Raw genomic sequence first — 17,900 nt, 5'->3', positions numbered from 1 at the left:
CACCATTGTCTCCACTGTGTTTCTTCATTCTCCTCTGCCTGCCAGCATAACAGATTGCAGGGCGCACCCATATTTCACTGGCTTCATTTATGATTATGGGGAAGACCTGCGGGACAAGCGTAAATTAATGACGCATTGTGACTGTGAATCTGCCAGATATAAATCCAACACACGGTGTGAGACAGTGAGTTGTCCAGAGGTCCACAATTGAAATTGCTTTCATTTTCCACCATTAACAGTCGATTTTTTTTTTTTTGAAAACACGATCATATCAGGAAATGAATAAAAGCACCCAGTCTTACTCTTTTCATGCCAGCTGGAGCTCCTATAAAGAGATCTCCCGCAAATATGTGACAGTGAACACATAAACCTTTATATCAGCCCTAACTCAGGAAAATGCAGAGAGACTACGATATGCACATGTTAAGGTAATGACGTTTATGAAATGTACTGTTGTAATAATGTCGACGGATAGTCAAAAGGAAACCAATGCAGCTAATACAGCCAAAGGTTAGCTGAGACAACTATTGGTTTGCTGTAATGTCTCAGATTGAATACAAATCCAAACAATTTCACATGTAGGAATATCACATGTAGCATGACCAATATATTCTTATTCTACAGCAGATTTACTATTTTATGATTCTGTTATCCATTTACAGCTTAAAGTGTTTTGCTTGTGTCTCAATGAATCCGAACAAATGATCGCTAACCTGGTGTCCCCTCCTTCGCTTGTGTTCTCAGGTCTCTCAATAGACTACGCTGCCAACAAGCTGTACTGGATAAGCTCAGCCAATGGCACTATCAACAGGTGCAATCTGGACGGCAACGGGCTGGAAGTGCTGGAGACTCTGAAGAGGGAGTTAGCCAAAGGCACGGCTCTGGCGGTGATGGGTGAGTGGAGCTTGTCACGAGTGCATCAGATTGCCATAGGGGATTAGTCAGAGAGTGTGGAGGGATTACATGTTTAACCGGTTAAGTGGCTGTAGAATGGAGCTATTTAGTCAGCCTTGCAACAGTTGTGCTTCACTTTGTGTGAAGGAGCAGGGGCATCAGATAATTAAAACGTAGCGCAGCAGTGATTGATGATTGATTTTCTCACCCCGTTCATAATGAAAAGGGAGGAGGATGTTCATTATGTGTTGATTTTTGGTATCAGTGTTGAATCCAATGTGTCACGTAATCCATCAACTCATAGGTTCATTTAGAAATCTCGACGCCAAACTCTACGTGCAATTTCTGGAAAGACATAGGGGAGACTGGGGATGGTAGTAATAACTTTTATTAGAGCAAATGAGAAATCACATCCACACTATTCAATTTATGGAAGGTCTTGGTGAAGAATAAAGTCTTTTATGTTTGTTTTTTTATTAAGTGAACAATTTTAACACTTATTTCTTAAAAAAAATAATAATCTAGGTCAAAAGAATTGCTGTGTGTGGACTGTTGTTCTGTATGTGCATGTGTCACATAGGCCGTACGGTTCATTTCCTGCCACAGCGATGGGAAACGTAGACGGCTGGCCCTGGGGTCCAAACTCTGTGGGCCCAGAAACGACTTTTTAATGAACTGTGACAACTCCGCCCACCCGAAGCAGCTGTTACAAAGCATGTGGATTTGAAGTTATCACGAATGCAAAACATCAAATTACACTTGAGAAAATGCTTGTTTAGGTCGTGCATACCAAACCATTGTATGTATACAATACAATACAATGAATGCGATTCAAAAAATAATCTTGATTAAAAAAAAAATGAATAATAATTTTTGGCCGTAATATACAGAATTTTGCTCACAGAGAAATGTGACTTCTCTTGTGAGTTCAACAAAGAACTGGGAGTGTACGGTATTGATAACATCATCGCATCTCTGTTCTGATTGGTCAAAGTGACAGTGTTACAACTCAACCAGTGTTACAAACCCCCCCGGTCTCCCCTCGTACCTTTAGCTCGCATTACATCAGTCTTAACTCAGAAGGTTTGGCTCTTACCTTTTCTTCAGCATTTCCTTGTTTTTCTACAAACATAGAGGCTTCCAATTAGCACTGCATGTCAGTTTAAACTGAAACACACGCTAGCTCTGCCACAGCTAGTGTGCAACACTGCCGCAATGCATTGACAGCATTGTACAGTCGCAGTCATACTCAGTGCAGTAGCCCACAGAAATCAACCTTTATGACTGTTTTGGTAAATAACAAAACTGATGTTTGGGCTAAACCTGTATACTTCAAATGGGTGACTTATACAATATCTTTTTTCTCTCTTTTTTTTCAAATCAAATCAGAATTTCTAAATTGTCTCACTTCCACAGTGCTGCAATTGGGAAGCATCCCAGTGAGCTATGCTAATGTGTTTTCTTTGCCAAGATTGGTAATTAGAAGGGAGAAAACATACTGAAAAGAGAGTCGTTGGTTTACGTGAGTGTGTGTGTGTGTGTGTGTGTGTGTGTGTGTGTGTGTGTGTGTGTGTGTGTAGGTGTAGGTGTAGGTGTGTTTGTATGTGTGTTTGGACCAAATAGTCATTCTTATTTTTTAAGGAGAAAATGAAATCAATAGTGTTGTTGTTGAAGCTTGTTACTTATCACGGCAGACCTTCATTTCATGCGTGGTGGATATCTGTCAGTATGTGCTGAGAGCATAAGTGCACAGAAAAACACGGCAGTGTGAATCCCACTGTTTGTTATCGGTTAGCATTCTGCATCCCCAATCTTTTAAATAAATACAATCTTTTTTTAACACTATACAAAATGGTGTATAGTCCCATGATCTTTTTGGATCATTTTTACAGGCATTGCTTACAGTCAAGACTTTGGAGGACTGCTTTGTATATGGATTACGGGAGACTTCATTACTGCGTTACTACGAGAGATAAAACTGGAGGTGACATAGACTAATGGCTTGGTTCCTGCACAGTAGCAGGTACAGCAAAACAGCGGAATGGTGTTTGCAAGTTTCATCAATCACAATTAATGACATTTTCTTATGTTGAGGAAATTGTTTTGAATGCTAGAATGGACAGCTCTGTACTGTATTGCTATTAGACTTTGTTAAAAAGAGAAATTTCACTGTGGTTCAACGGCATATGTTTTGCATTGGAAGGAATTACTATGTTTAGAACAGCAATCTAGTGGATTTGAACATTTACATTTGGATTCATGTGAGCATGAAAGTATATTTTATACTCATAAGACCATATGACCATATGGCATCCTTTTTTATAATCCAGCCTTGGGATGATTGGCTTTGCCCACTGTTAGGTGTAGATACTAATATTACGTTTGTAACGTTAAGTTTAGTGTCTAATAACGCATGAAACAAATCATATCTTCTTTTTCAACCTTTACCAGATTCTACGTCAGCGATGATAAAGAGATTTTCTTCAAGCATGTGGCAGAGATGTCTCATTTAGTGTTAAAACGACACAGCTCACCATGTGTTTATACGCATTTCAAACTAATTGTACCAATTCAAAACTACGACTTTAATGTTGACTGTAAATACTGCTGCTGAGCAAAGAGCACATTTAAAAGCTCTCTTAGCCTGTGATTAGTATTTTGCATCTGGTGTAATGTTCACTCCCTGTTTGTCGTCAGTGGGACATTCGGTGTCTCTTGCCCTCCTTCTCTGTAGACCATTGAGCTGCTTGTAAAATGTGTAGGGTCAGCTGAAAATGAGGCTCGGGGATGACAGCAGGACGGCAGCCAGACATGTCATTTTCCAGTCCTGAGCCTCTTTTGTTGACGAGCGAATAGACTGTTGGCGATACCCATTACAGAGAAATGTCCCTTCTGCAGATGTTGTTGTTTTATCTCCATGGTGAAAGATGCAATTAAGTGAATTTGCTGACCATTCACTCGGTTTACCCCCACGTTTTCTTTATCTCCTCTTTCTGTCTTCTTTCTCTTACTAGCTCAGCAAACTGATTGGATTACTAATGGAATAGAACAAAGTATTAGAATTACAGTGTTGATATACAGATAAACTACATGTACAGCCATTGCTCGGGAAATAACATGTTAGGTATTGACAAGTAATTATGGGTAATTAAAGTCTCTTGCTGATTTAGTCAACAAACATTAATTAACACCAATCTAGCAATCGTTTCGACTCTCTCTTCTGGTCTGTGATAGCTTGATCGATCAGTTGGTTGTGTTTAAAGTGGTTAAGGTTACTCAACAACGTCATGTGTTGAACGAGGAAAGCTTGAGTTCTATCAGGATACATCCACAAGCGACCGGCTAAATTAAACCCCCACCTGTCAGATTCAGAGAGCAAAATAACTATAATCGATCAAACTGACAATCCATTCAGCAGTGTGCAGAAACAAACACGCTGTGGTGCTCGTGTTTCCTTTTGACTTTTACGTTTTGCACGCAAGTCTTAGCGCTTGTTCAGGCTGGTTGTGAAAAAGATGTAATGAAGGCACTGTTAGTGACACAAGGTCGATCCACTCAGATCTCAGGGCTCTGTAATAATTGGATTGGCTTGAGGAAAAGGTGAGGGCTTCTATTTGGAAGATGTAGGTGATCCATCAGCCTTGACTTGCCTGGAATCAAACTAGCGGTCGAGGTGGAAATTGAATATGATGTGCCACAAGCGAGCAATCACAGCTAGCCGGCGGTCCCCACGGCATCAAATTAACACAGAGTGCAAAGCTAATCTAGGCTAGCGTGCCCTCCAGGGTCAAATGTTTTGTAAACTGCATGTAGACTGTCATTCTCACTCATGGGAATTTGTGTGATTTGTGAAAACGAGTTTTGCGTTCCCTTCAGGGATGACATTGAGCCCAAAGCTATTAATGCAAGTGGGAATTGTTTCTGTGTGTTTGTGTTTTTATTCTAAATAAATCAAAAAGGGTGAGATAACAAAACAGTATCTTAGCTTCATGGGATTTGTAGATTGAAACCCAAAGGGCTCAATTTTCGATTGTTTTTTGTAAATACAAATATGTCACTAAATCGTCTGATATCGTGTATTGACTGCAAGAGAGTGCTTTTCTCATCTTCATGCATTTTCTATATAGTGTAGTTGTACAGTAATATACTGTAGCCCAAGAGAGTAACAGACTGCAGCCGTTTGTTTGCACCAGCAATGTCGCTCAGAAGGGTTTGTTTACCTGTAATTCATTTCATATGTGGTTGCTGCTTCTAAAACATTTTTTTTTGTTATGTTTTAATCTTTGAGAAAGATTATCCTTTTCAATAACCAATTTGTATGTTACTTTATAAATAGGAATGTTCCTTTCCATAATGCTGCCTATTTTAAAGCACGCCTCCTCTGAGTAATGGTCATTTCTGCAATTGTAACCCTTTCAGAGTCCATCTCCACCCCACATACAGCGTCTATTTCGAAGCGAGGGGAGCCACCTGACTCGTCTCCACTTTGCACTTCAGTGGGATTTTAAAAATTGAGAGTTCCTGTCACGTCTGTGGAGTCTGTGGCAAAGTGCCTGGACTGTGCATCACTGATTTCTGCTGAGGACAGAATCGGGGGGTTGGAGGATAGTGTGTTGGTGGCTGGGTGTGCCAGGAGCCTATTGTGCATGTGCCTCTTTACAAAGACACACTCATCACTTATGCTCAGCATTACTGATGCCTGGGGGTTCACTGTCACACAGAACCAGGCAGACCAGCCAGTCCGTCAGGGAGTAGACAGTGAAACGTAATGACACATAACAACTACAGTACATGTTGTCGTTTCCCTTGGTCCCAGACCCAGCACTTTGCTTTTTGAGCTCAAAGATTGGCGCATGAGAGAGAATTTTTTTCTCACGAAATATGGTTTTATGAAACAAGAAAGATGAGGTCATGCTGTCTCAGAATCGCAGAATCTTTTTTTTTTTTCATGTTCTGTGACCGAAATTACCAAATTAGATTGACAAGTATCACTGCGGTTCATGCATGAGGAGTGGGAGTCTGCTGAATAGCAATGGTTGAGAAATTGAATGTGCATCTCATAGTCATACAAATATAAAGTACGTGTACATCTTCCCCACTTGAAAATTACAATTGTGCCATATTGGTCAGGCAGCCACATTGATGAAGTGCATGGATGTCTTTGTTGGTCTGAAACCTTTTGTTTGAATTGAACATAATTTGCATAAAGTAAAGAAGACATACAGTAATGATGAGGTACTACCTGAAGCAAAATGTACAATTTGCCCTTTCATTGCAGTCTGTAGCCATATATATATATATATATATATATATATATTTGTTTAATATCCATATCAGCAAATGACATTGATTGTTTCAGGCGGGAAGCTCTGGTGGTCAGATGAGGAATCGGCACAGCTGGGAACGGTTACCAAGAGAGACGGCCGGAACCCTGTGATCCTGAGAAACAAGACGACTGGGGTGGTTCATATGAAAGTGTACGACAGGGAGGGTCAGAAAGGTAAGCATGCTCACATTACAAACACACACACACACACACACACACACACACACACACACACACACACACTGTCCTTATGCACCTATGTATGGTGCCTTATATCCTACCTTTTGCTGGTTGTGCTTAACATTCAGGAAGAAACCAGTGCCAGATAAACAACGGAGGATGCTCGCAGCTCTGCTTCCCCACTTCCGAGAACACCCGCAGCTGTTCCTGCACCGTTGGCTACAACTTGCGTAGCGACCGCATGTCCTGCGAGGGTACGTTCCCCAAATGATGTGCTGAAGAGTCGCCTGTACGCTCCTGTCGGCATTTTTTCTACATGCATCTTTGAAATCTGTCTGCATTCATTACTCTAAATGTGATTGATCTATACGTAGATCATAGCGCATTCAGTATTTGCAATGCTTTAATACCATTGTTTCGGGAATAATAGGTCAATTGTCATTCTTTAGGTGTCGACTCTTTTCTGATGTATTCCATCCATGAGGGAATCCGGGGGATCGCTCTTGACCCAAATGACAACAGTGAAGCTCTTATGCCCATTACAGGAACACTGTTTGCTGTGGGAGTTGACTTCCACGCAGGTATGGTATCATGCAACACACAAGGGGATTTTTGATATTGAGTATAAGTCAGCAGATATATCAGAGCTATATTTTCCCAACTGACTGACTATATATATATATATATATATATATATGTACGTAGCAATAGTTAATTGTAACTGAAGTTACTAAATGACATTATATTACACAACATGCCGCTCTCTCCCTCCTTTACATCCTATAGTACAAATCTTTCCTTCTCAATCTTAAAACAAGGAGGAGGGAAAGGGTTTTGTTATGTGCTCAAACCTTATGAATAATGGTCTATGGGCTCGTGAAAGTGTGCAGCGTAGATGTAAGAGTAAAAAAAAATCACATTACGTAGGAACCTCAGTATGAATTACTTTTTACTCACAATCCTAATACAAAGCAATTCCCAAGATATTGTATCAAATGAAGGTTCCGTAACGTGCATTGCAAAACATGAACACAGTAGCTTGTGATGTCATTTGTTACATCCCTGCTTCCGTACACATTATATATATATATGATAGAAATGATAGATTTATTACACCAGCAAATACTATGAATATACTATCGGCCGGTAGCGTTCCATATATATAATTGGTTGCCACTGAAGCATGATAACAAAAGCTATGTAGGAAATTGCATACACACAACTGAAAACAAACAAACTGCTCACACACACAAGGTTTCATATACCAAGGATTTGTAACAATTATTTAGAAAATAGGCACCAGATAAAAAAAAATGCACGCTTGGGTGATTCCACATGTTTCCAATGAATTTCCCATGTAGGTTTGCAAAAACTAGAAGAAAATTTAAATGTAGCAATAATTTGCGGAAACGAATATAATATTTTCCCAACTGACCAACAGACCTACGCTGTCACTACTATACAAGGAATTATTTACTACAGACTATTATCTAATAAAGGGACAGTACCAGAACACTGGCATTACATTGAGTTACTGGAACATTGTTGTTTTTTTTTCAATTTCAATGCAATCAACACAAATTAAATTCCATTAACTGTCAACAGACGTTTATTCAGTTTTAGGTATTCAAATGATCTCAACTGCAAGGAATCTAAATAATGAACGGTAGTTAATGACAGAAATGTATAGTCTCTATAACACACCTCCGAGGTCTGTACACGCCGACTGTAATGAAATATATATATATATATATAAATATAGCACTTTACTCGTCTAAGACTTTCTATATAGACCTTTTTTTTTTCTCTGTCATGGATTACTAAGCCCATCCAAGAGCAGTAGCTGATAGCTCACGTACATCATTGACTTGTCATTACAGAAGCCAGGCTGCCAGAGCAGAACAGATGAAAGCCCCGCAGCTGTATTCTGTCGTATCCGTGCTACGTGTTAACAGCGTGCGAAGGCACCAGAAACAAGAAAGTGCAAATAAACATGTTAAACCACTTAACCTCCTAACAACCTGCACAGAGCCAACCTGACAGGCGTGCATGGAGAGACACCTGAAGACTGCATCATAAATACATGACATGCTATTTGATTTGCCTTTGCAATGAGGCTGTAAAATCAGAAAGGGTCGATAACAGTTTTACCAACCACATGTTTGGCATGAAGCGATAAACTGCCCTGTAAAAATGTTGCCGACAATTGCCTTTGCTGTTCAGCCACTGTATGTCAACAAAGAGCTGTGGATGAACTGTGTGGGTATTTTTGCCGCCATGCTTTATAGTCCCACGCAACATTTGGTGAAATGGGCCGTGCTGCAATAAAATGCAGTTTCATGAGCTGCTTTGTTTGAGGGCATAAATACTGTTTGTGGCAATCGCATTCATCATCCCGTTTTCCCTCGTAATTAACTCTATTGTATATTTTGCAGGAAATGACACGGTGTACTGGACAGACATGGGTCTGAACAGAATATCCCGGGCCAAACGTGATCAGACCTGGAGGGAAGACATCATCACTACCGGCATCAGCCGGGTGGAAGGCATCGCTGTTGACTGGATCGCTGGTTAGTGTCGCCACTTTATTACCGTAGGCTGTGAAGTTGGTATTGATTGGTGAAGATTCGCACTTTATGCACAGCGCTTGTCGTTATGGCGTTAAGTACTTTTGTTTTGAAATGCTAAAACACATTGAGCCTTAGTGACGGTGATGGGTTTCCTCCACATAAAATATTTCACAGGGCAAAATGCGTGTGCAGGATTAGTTATTAATAGTTTATGTGTAAGTTCATGAGGGGACCTTCTCATGTACCACTGCTGCATTTACACCAGGCTATTGTTTTTTTTTTTTCCTACACAGGAAACCTGTATTGGACGGACCATGGTTTCAATCTGATAGAAATCTCTCGTCTGAATGGCGCCTACCGCTCTGTGGTCATATCTGAAGGACTTGACCAGCCCAGGGCCATCGCTGTACATCCACAGAAGGGGTGGGCCATGTCTTTGTGTTTTCATGTCTGTGTTTGACCTATTTGTGCTCTTACTATTTACAGAAAATAATGCACTCAGACACTGGTTATTGATGTCATTAAGTCCTTTGGTGGCAAATGTAGAAGGACAACTGACGTGACAGTAGAACTTCCCGTCTCTTGATGTGCAGAACAACACTGTTTATCAATACTGGCTCATCACATATATTGGCACTCATGCAAATAGAGAGGCTCTATTGGGTTATATCTTTAATGCATTTTGGTCCTTATCTTTCTTAAGTTTGAAATGTATCATATCTGTTTTTATATGAATTATTGTTATCTTTACAGTGCTCTATTTTACTCTTATCATAAACAGGTTTTACAGTTACTGTCATCTGCAATGGCAACGTTTATTGTTCAATTTTAAATAATCTACTTTATTAGAAATGTTTGTCACACCATTGAGCAAATCTATTTAAAGGAACATTGCAGAAACCATTTTTTAATATTGGCCAACAGAACCAGATATGTCTTTATTGTGTTCCTCTTGTTTTTTTTTATGTACAGAAATCAGTGTGTTTGTGTGACGCTACTCTGCTCACCAGGTATCTCTTCTGGACTGAATGGGGCCAGAACCCCTGCATCGGCCGCTCCCGTCTGGACGGTTCCGACCAGGTTACCTTAGTCAACTCGGGCATCATGTGGCCCAATGGAATTTCCATAGACTACGAGGTACAGATGCAAAAAAAAAAACACACTATCACCAAGCTTCTCCCCCTCCGCTGTGCTGCTACTGAATACTGTACTTCCTCCCTCATCTCCTTTGTGGATAAAATAGGACTTTGACTAAGAGGTTCAGTTTGTGATATGCATTTTAAAATTACCTTCCAGGAAAATACATTATACTGGTGCGACGCTCGCACAGATAAGATCGAGAGGATCAACCTTGAGACAGGGGAGAGCCGGGAGATTGTACTGTCAGTGGCCAACGTAGACCTGTTCTCGGTGGCTGTGTTCGGTTCTTACATCTACTGGTCTGACAGGTAATTTATTATTTTCATAAATGCGCACACATGCAGTGCCCCGCAAAGCCCACAATACTAACCTGACAAAAACCCCTTCCCTTCAAAGGTTTCGGGAGATATTAAGTTCAGCGGTTCCTCATAGCGACGGTCACGGCCTATTTTCTTAAATACTCCTGGTGGAATTCACCGTCATCATCAAGGGAGAATCCTTCTTCGCCTTTTGTAAATTCAAACGCAGTTACATTTGATGAAGCCTCATTTCTGTTCATGAAATCGGTCGCTTTATACATTTTCATACACCTGCAGCTCTTTGGAGAACAGACTGAGACAGGTTTCAAACTATTGGTTAACAAATGGTTTTTCAATAATGAATCGCATGTCTCTTTTGTTTGTTTGTCTGTTTTGCATGTTTTTAACCTCTCTTGCATGAGATCAATTATCTCTCTGTCTCCCCATCCCCCCCACCACAAGGCCCACAATGGAAAGAAGCAGTTCGCTTTAATGTGTTTTGATCATCAATAACTTGAATTGTATGTCAGGACTGGGTGACGGTAGTCTTTGATTTTGCTTTAATATTTTCAAATGAATGATCAGTCTTTATGTGCATCTGACTTCGTCATTAGCTGGTACCTAGTGAAGAGTCAGAATACAGTATGCGTGATTCTCTGAAGCCACTCATTTGTTGGTGTACTTCAGGGCTCACTCCAACGGTTCAATCCGACGCGGCTTCAAGACCGACACCAGTGAGGCTGTGACCATGAGGAGTGGTCTGGGAGTCAATTTGAAGGATGTGACAGTCTTCAATAGAGGCAGAGAAAAAGGTAAAGACATCAATTTACAAGTCTTGTCTTGATTTACTTGTCTCTCACTAGACTTAGTGTTTTAGGACTTTTACAAAATTCCCCTTGCAAGAAATGTGTGGCTGCTACAATGATTCTCATATGTGATGTAAAGTCACGTACAGTTTAAAGATGCTTGCAAGGGGGCAAACAAATCAATAATTGAGCAATTGTTTGTGTTTTGAAGGCACAAACCCATGTGCCAGGAGTAACGGAGGCTGCCAGCAGCTGTGCTTCCACCTGGGTAGCGGTCGCCGGACTTGCTCCTGCGCCCATGGTCGCTTGGCAGAGGACGGCTTTGCCTGTGAGCGCTACGAAGGTTATCTGCTCTTCTCTGAGAGGACCATACTGAAAAGCATCCACCTTTCTGATGAGAATGACCTCAACTCACCTGTCCAGCCGTTTGAAAACCCTGCTTTTTTCAAGAACGTCATAGCCCTGGCCTTTGACTACAGTCAGAAGACAGCTCGGACCAACCGCATCTTTTTCAGTGACGTCCATTTTGGAAACATCCAGATGATTAACGATGACTGGACGGGGAGATCTATTATTGCAGAAAGTAAGTGTTTTTACATTTACAACATCCCCACCACTGATAATAACTTCTTCTTCTTCTATGGTATTTACCGGTGTCTTGGATGCAAGGTTGGACCGCACAAGTATATTACCAGTTTTATTCAATATGGCCACCTGAAGTTTTGAATTGCCATGTAACGTGCGCTTTAAGCATCTACATTTTTAACGTTTACATTTACATCTCTGTTTTTTTTTTTTGTTTTACTCATATGTAACTACATTGATTGTGTATTGGGCGGAGCTTGCTGGCAACATGCCTCTATAGTGCACAGTATCACTGGTGCTGAGTAGGTCCAGTACAGACACTGACATTTGACTGCAGCTGTTGCTATCGTGATGTGCTGCTCTCATTACATCAACGCTCTAGATATGGTGTCATATTTATTTGTGTTAACGGGGCACATTATTCACATGTCATTAATAGCCTGTACGTAGGTGGCATAGCATTATCATCAATATCGTAGCGTTTATCTCGACATATCCCACTTCTCTGCCGCTCCCATTTTTTTTTTGTTGCCCCCAGCACTCCTCTGAAAAGACCATTTAATACTAAATCAGTGGGGTATAATACCAATGTTTGAAAGGTTTCTGCTTACTGACTGTCACAGATTGAATGATGGAACCAATCCTTCTCTATTCCTCCACTAAATCCCAGTCAGTCCTGTCTTGATAAGCTTGACTGGAGTCAGATGAACAGCAAAACCTTCTGTTCTGCTCGGCTAGCATCCTCTGTGAAGTTTCCACTGGGAGCAGAGCTCAGCACCTTCCCACCCACCCCTCACACTGGGAAACTGGCAGTTTTCCCACTCAGTTTTCTGAGTGTTCCCACTCCCACCCATCCACCCGGCCCATCTCCCACACCCTGCCGGGAGAGCTTTCTGCTTATTTACTTATCCTCCAGAAATGAACAAGCGTTAATAAGAACCCTCGTCGTGTCCTTCACACTTTCGCATTTGTGAAATGCTAAGTCAAAGTGGTGCAAAGAATTCATTTGAGTACACCGTACAAAAACAAACCCCTGTAGTTTTTATAAGGGAACGGCAACATTGTTTTTGTTTGCTGTTAAATAGATACAACTGGGTTAGGATACCACCATCTTTCTTGTTTCAAATTAGCTCATTTGATGTTGTGCAGCTTCTCCTGCTTCTGTATGTAAAAGCAAGATCTCTTCTATTTTCCACCAAAAAAAGATTCTGCCTGCATCACGTCTTTGAGGGAAGGTGAAGATGTTAATCATCCATATTTCCCTAATTAAACTCCATGTGCCCCATTAATTACTCCCTCGCCCGGCCAACAATTTGTGAGAAACTCCAAACTGCCAGACGCCTTTTATTGCAAACTATTAATTAGTGATCGGCTGACTCAGGTTGTGTCTTAAGTATTCTAGAGTATAGTTTATGGGTTTTAGATAAGGGGACACATTCAAAATCTCTAGAATTGGCCAAATGTTCACCATTAAGGCAAATTAGGGGCTGCATTCACAGATGACATTTCACTCAAACGCAGAACCCGATTCATGCAAGTGAGGTTCCAAAGCCCTTAGAAACTACTCTGTTATATCTGATCTTAGGGGCCAGTGGCTTAGCATGTCTTTATTGCATTTTAATAAATAGGCTCTATCAGGGTAAGTATGGTAATTAGGAATTACGTTTCCTCTTTCCAGGGAAATGTAATGCTTCGTTCAACTGATTTTATATGATTTTTTTCAACATTCTATTGTACTCAGCAGGGCATTTGTGTTGTTGTTGTTGTTGTTGTTGTTGTACTGGTTAGACATTTTTCTTTTTCTTTTTGCATGGTGCCAACATTTATTTTGCTGCTTACAGTTTTTTTCCCCCAAAAAACATTTTCATAATTTTAGTCTCCCAGAGCCAGATCCCATTAATCAGAGGCTTCCACAAATACCCTAGATTGCTCCATGGGAAGCAGTAGTCATATTCAGTGACACAGTATCACTGCAGTTATTAATTGACGCTTGTGCAATATTGTTTTATATTGTGCAATATGGTTTTAATATTGCACAAGCGGTCACATTCAATAGGTCATTTATGAAACCAAAAAATGAGAACAGAATCTACTGTACGTGATGAAACGATATGGCCAGGTTCTCTGTCTGTGATCACCGCCTCTCTCTGAGGGTCTGTCAGTCACATTATTGCACCCGACCCGGGAGCTACGAGGACCTTATCATATTCTCTGTTTAGGAAATTGGTTCGCAGTGAAAACATATTCAGCTGCGGAGTGACTGTTGCATCAACAAATAGCTGTCTGTAGTGAGACATGAAGTCATTTCCCTGTCAATCACCGAGGACACATAATACCGGTTCTAACACAATCTCAACCTGCCGTCTGTTACAAGTCAATACTTTACCTAAATCTGCAACGGGGGACTTTTGCAGTTTAATGGCGGATAACTTAAATGTTTTAATGTGGGTTGATTTTATTTCCCTAAGGCCCCACAACATGATATCAATATGTGCTCCTCAGGAACAAAACAAAAAATAATCTTATGTGTTTTGCTAACAACTTTAATTTTTTACTTACAAAGGATGTAGTCCACTTTGTTCCATTACTTGTTATCTAGACTGATATATATATATATTCAACATTTATGCTTTTCCAAATGCAGCTTTAAACATGAGTTTTCTTTCCAGGCCTTTGTTTTCATTAAACCACGCAAGATGCGGTGTCTGAATGAACTGACTTTGTGTGGAACCCGAGCAGAGGTCTTATGTGTCTGTTCTTTTAGATGTGGGTTCAGTCGAGGGCCTGGCCTACCACCGAGCCTGGGACACGTTGTACTGGACCAGCTCCACTACTTCCACCATCACCAGACAAACCGTGGACCAGAAACGAGCCGGCGCCTTCGGTCGACAGGCCGTGGTCACTCTCTCGGAGGAGGACCATCCGCATGTCCTGGCCCTGGATGAGTGTCAAAAGTCAGTAGCTCTTCTAAGTAATAAAAACAAATATCACAAACGTCCACACGCACTCAAGGTTGATCTATTTCACATTTAGTGGTCAAAGATCACTGTTACCTCAAAAAAAAAAGAAAAGTTTTTGGCAATAACTCAAGAATTGAATTTCGAAGATCTTCGTCTAATAGAAAACTATTCTGAAATGATGACATTTTGACAGACATGGATGTAAATTACATCATGACCAACACATTCCCTGTCCCCTCTTGTCAAATAGCAACGCTTGATCAGTGGCCCAGGTTCAACCTATAACGCTCTAGGTACCCCGTAGCGTTAGTTTTGGACGTGGGAGTGTCAGTTTCCTCTCGCTACATGCAGTAAGGTTTGGGGACACACATTGCTTGTTAGTGTATGTAGGCTATCAAGACAGCCCCTATGTACAGTATGTCGATGTGATTATATTTGCTTTTTAACAATCATGTTGGCAACCTTACAGCCTAGATGTATTCAGAGCCAAACTTCGTAGCAATAGGTCTGAGATATGGAATGTGTTTTGGTTCGCATGTTCACACTTCAGGTGTAAGTGTTTTGATCTGATCTGAGCTGTACTCATAGCTTTTTGAATACCTGATTTAACAGTTGCTTTTAGTGTGCCAGTAAAAAAAAAAAATCTCTCAGAAAAGGTGATGTCTGTTGTTCAAAAAAGTAACGCCTCAGTCTTCCTGTCACATCCTGCTCTCATGTAACACTTGCATATGCATGAATATAAAAATGTTTCTGCTGTGAGCAGTCTGAAAAGAGTGAGTAGTAGCTTGCTCCGTCTGTTGTACTTTATTACTAAATTAATTTCTTGACCTCAGACTATATCCTTGGTTGGCAATTTGGCACTATATCCATCCTACCCCAGAAGCACAGTCTGATAATTAGAATTCAAACTCAAGTGATTAATTAGCAGTCCCTGGTTGTGACTTCTGACCGGAACCCTTATTATCACACTAGAGAGGACTTCCATGACTTCATCATAGTATGACATGAGAACCCAGGAGCTGAAAAGCTTTTTTTTATACAATTTGAAACATATCCACCGCTTCTTTTTCATGGTGTATCTGCATCTCTGTGGATTTAAAACCATCCATCTTGCAAACCCATATAAACTAAGATATACATCTTTCATTTATTTACTCCGTTGCTATCATCTGTGTTTTTCATATTCTTAGAAGTCCTCACACAAGGGAATATGAATAAATGACCTCTATCTCACAACGTGTGATGCTAATCCGTTTTATCAAATAGAAACTGAGCTCCACTTTATCGGTGATGAGCTCCTTCAGGGCAAAAAGGGGGAGGCCGATGACAGGCCACGGAGGTCTTGGCAACATGTTGATAACTGACTGAAACAACTGCATAAACCCCCGGCAATTTAATTCAGGGGAGAAACATGTTCCTGTCCATTAGGGTTTGTTATGCCAGCATGGAACAGAGTTTCCTGGTATATCATTCCTGCTCCCTGATTTCATTTCAGACTGCACATACTTGGTGGTTCTTGCTCAGGTGGTGTGAATTCATAGAAGTACCAACGTGAAGTAGTGCGTCTTTTTGGAGAGGGCGAACGTCTCTGGTGACACTTACACAAGTGTGTAAGTGTCTCTGGTGACACTTACACAAATAGGCCTCGTGTATAAAAGGTTAAGATGAAGCCGCTTGCTCTTGCTTGAATTGTAAATGAAAGGACTGCTCACTAGTACTTACATGTTTGGTTGTCCTCTCACATGTCAGCCTGATGTTTTGGACCAACTGGAATGAGCAGAGACCCAGCATCATGAGATCCACCTTGGCAGGCAACAACATGAGGGTGATCATTGGTTCTGATATCCTGACGCCCAATGGACTGACTATTGACCACAAAGCGGAGAAGCTCTACTTTTCAGATGGAAGCCTTGGCAAAATTGAGAGATGTGACTACGATGGTTCCAGCAGATATGTGAGTATGAAAATAAGGTAAAGGATATTAATTGTGGTTGCTTAATTTCAAGCAATAGATTTGTTTATCTCTGTCATTATCAGGGTCTTATTTAAAGGCCCACCTTTGTTTGTGTGTCCTTTGTATCCCCTTTGAAATTCCCATGAATCAAAGCAAGTTTCTCTTATTTGTTTGTCATGTTTGCCTTTGATTTGACAGTTTGGATAATGTGGATAAAAAGAGGGGTGAGGGGTCCCAAGGCTGGAATTGAACCTGGGACATCATGGTAATGTGATATGTGCTCTAACGACGGAGCTACGGAAGCGTTCCATCAAAGAATGTTTTTTATGAAATTGACCCAGTGAGTGACTATAGGTAGATTATATTTTCCACAAAACTCTCAGTGATGGAGATGTTTCATTAGACAACATGAGAGAAACAAGGGTGTCAGATTGATCTGCCTTTTTCTCCTGGAATGAAACTTTTTTTTTTTTTTCTTCCATTTAATCTCCCATTCCTATTGAGCTCCTGAAACATGATCCTCTATACAGAAGATAGGATCAGAAATACCTCTTGATGCTCTTTCTGATATCTCAGCACTGAGGGGACAGATGGTTTCCTTAATCACAGAAGCTATTTCCTGCTAAAGTAAGGAAGCTCAGTGAGGGGGGCTTTTATTTTGTCCATGAAACGTTGCAGCTATAATGTATGAAATCACAGCCGGATGAATGAAATATTAAAAGATTACAGTAGAAAATTGACTTTTTTGCCAAAGATTTCAGTTTTAGCTTGACATGACCTCAACAGCTCAGCACCTTGGCCCATCTCAATTAGTTACCCATATGCTTGCTGAGCCGGGTCACACGGCTCAGAACGTCCTCACCTTTGGGTCCCCACCTGCCCTTGCTGCAGTGGAGTCCTGCTAATGAAGGCTGTGCAGTGAGACCGCTCTGGGTTGCAAATTCACCATTCCAATTAAAATGTGTAAATTGAACAGAAGTAGCTGATTGTCAACTTCAGCACTTATCCTAACTGCGATTGTGAACATCTTAAGACAACCCATCTATTATATACAAGAACTTGCTGTGGAGATGGAAGCTTAAGGCTCCTGGTCACTCCGGTGGGTTTTGATTTTGCAAAATTGCCAATGGCTGCAGAATTTCATTTTGGAATAATACAAAAAAAAAAAACGGGGTAAGGCCCTCGA

General features: G+C 40.8%; 1 protein-coding gene across 1 annotated transcript in view; it reads left to right on the top strand.

Annotated features, from left to right (window-relative positions):
* The window catches only part of lrp1bb (low density lipoprotein receptor-related protein 1Bb), a 232,969-nt gene that overhangs the window by 156,247 nt on the left and 58,822 nt on the right, over positions 1 to 17,900 (top strand). Inside the window, exons 31-42 of the mRNA XM_068701483.1 lie at positions 745 to 894; positions 6,254 to 6,394; positions 6,529 to 6,654; positions 6,850 to 6,981; positions 8,836 to 8,970; positions 9,264 to 9,393; positions 9,981 to 10,107; positions 10,267 to 10,418; positions 11,097 to 11,221; positions 11,427 to 11,798; positions 14,565 to 14,754; positions 16,510 to 16,714. Coding sequence (XP_068557584.1) covers positions 745 to 894; positions 6,254 to 6,394; positions 6,529 to 6,654; positions 6,850 to 6,981; positions 8,836 to 8,970; positions 9,264 to 9,393; positions 9,981 to 10,107; positions 10,267 to 10,418; positions 11,097 to 11,221; positions 11,427 to 11,798; positions 14,565 to 14,754; positions 16,510 to 16,714 — 1,985 coding nt within the window. The remainder of the gene's footprint in view (positions 1 to 744; positions 895 to 6,253; positions 6,395 to 6,528; positions 6,655 to 6,849; positions 6,982 to 8,835; positions 8,971 to 9,263; positions 9,394 to 9,980; positions 10,108 to 10,266; positions 10,419 to 11,096; positions 11,222 to 11,426; positions 11,799 to 14,564; positions 14,755 to 16,509; positions 16,715 to 17,900) is intronic.

Source organism: Cebidichthys violaceus, unplaced genomic scaffold (genome assembly GCF_023349555.1).
Source record: "Cebidichthys violaceus isolate CVI_PGR_0920_01 unplaced genomic scaffold, fCebVio1.0.p SCAF_11, whole genome shotgun sequence".
Classification (NCBI taxonomy): Eukaryota; Metazoa; Chordata; class Actinopteri; order Perciformes; family Stichaeidae; genus Cebidichthys; species Cebidichthys violaceus.
The sequence above is the reverse complement of the archived record's forward strand: the minus strand, read 5'-3'. Positions and strand labels throughout refer to the sequence as shown.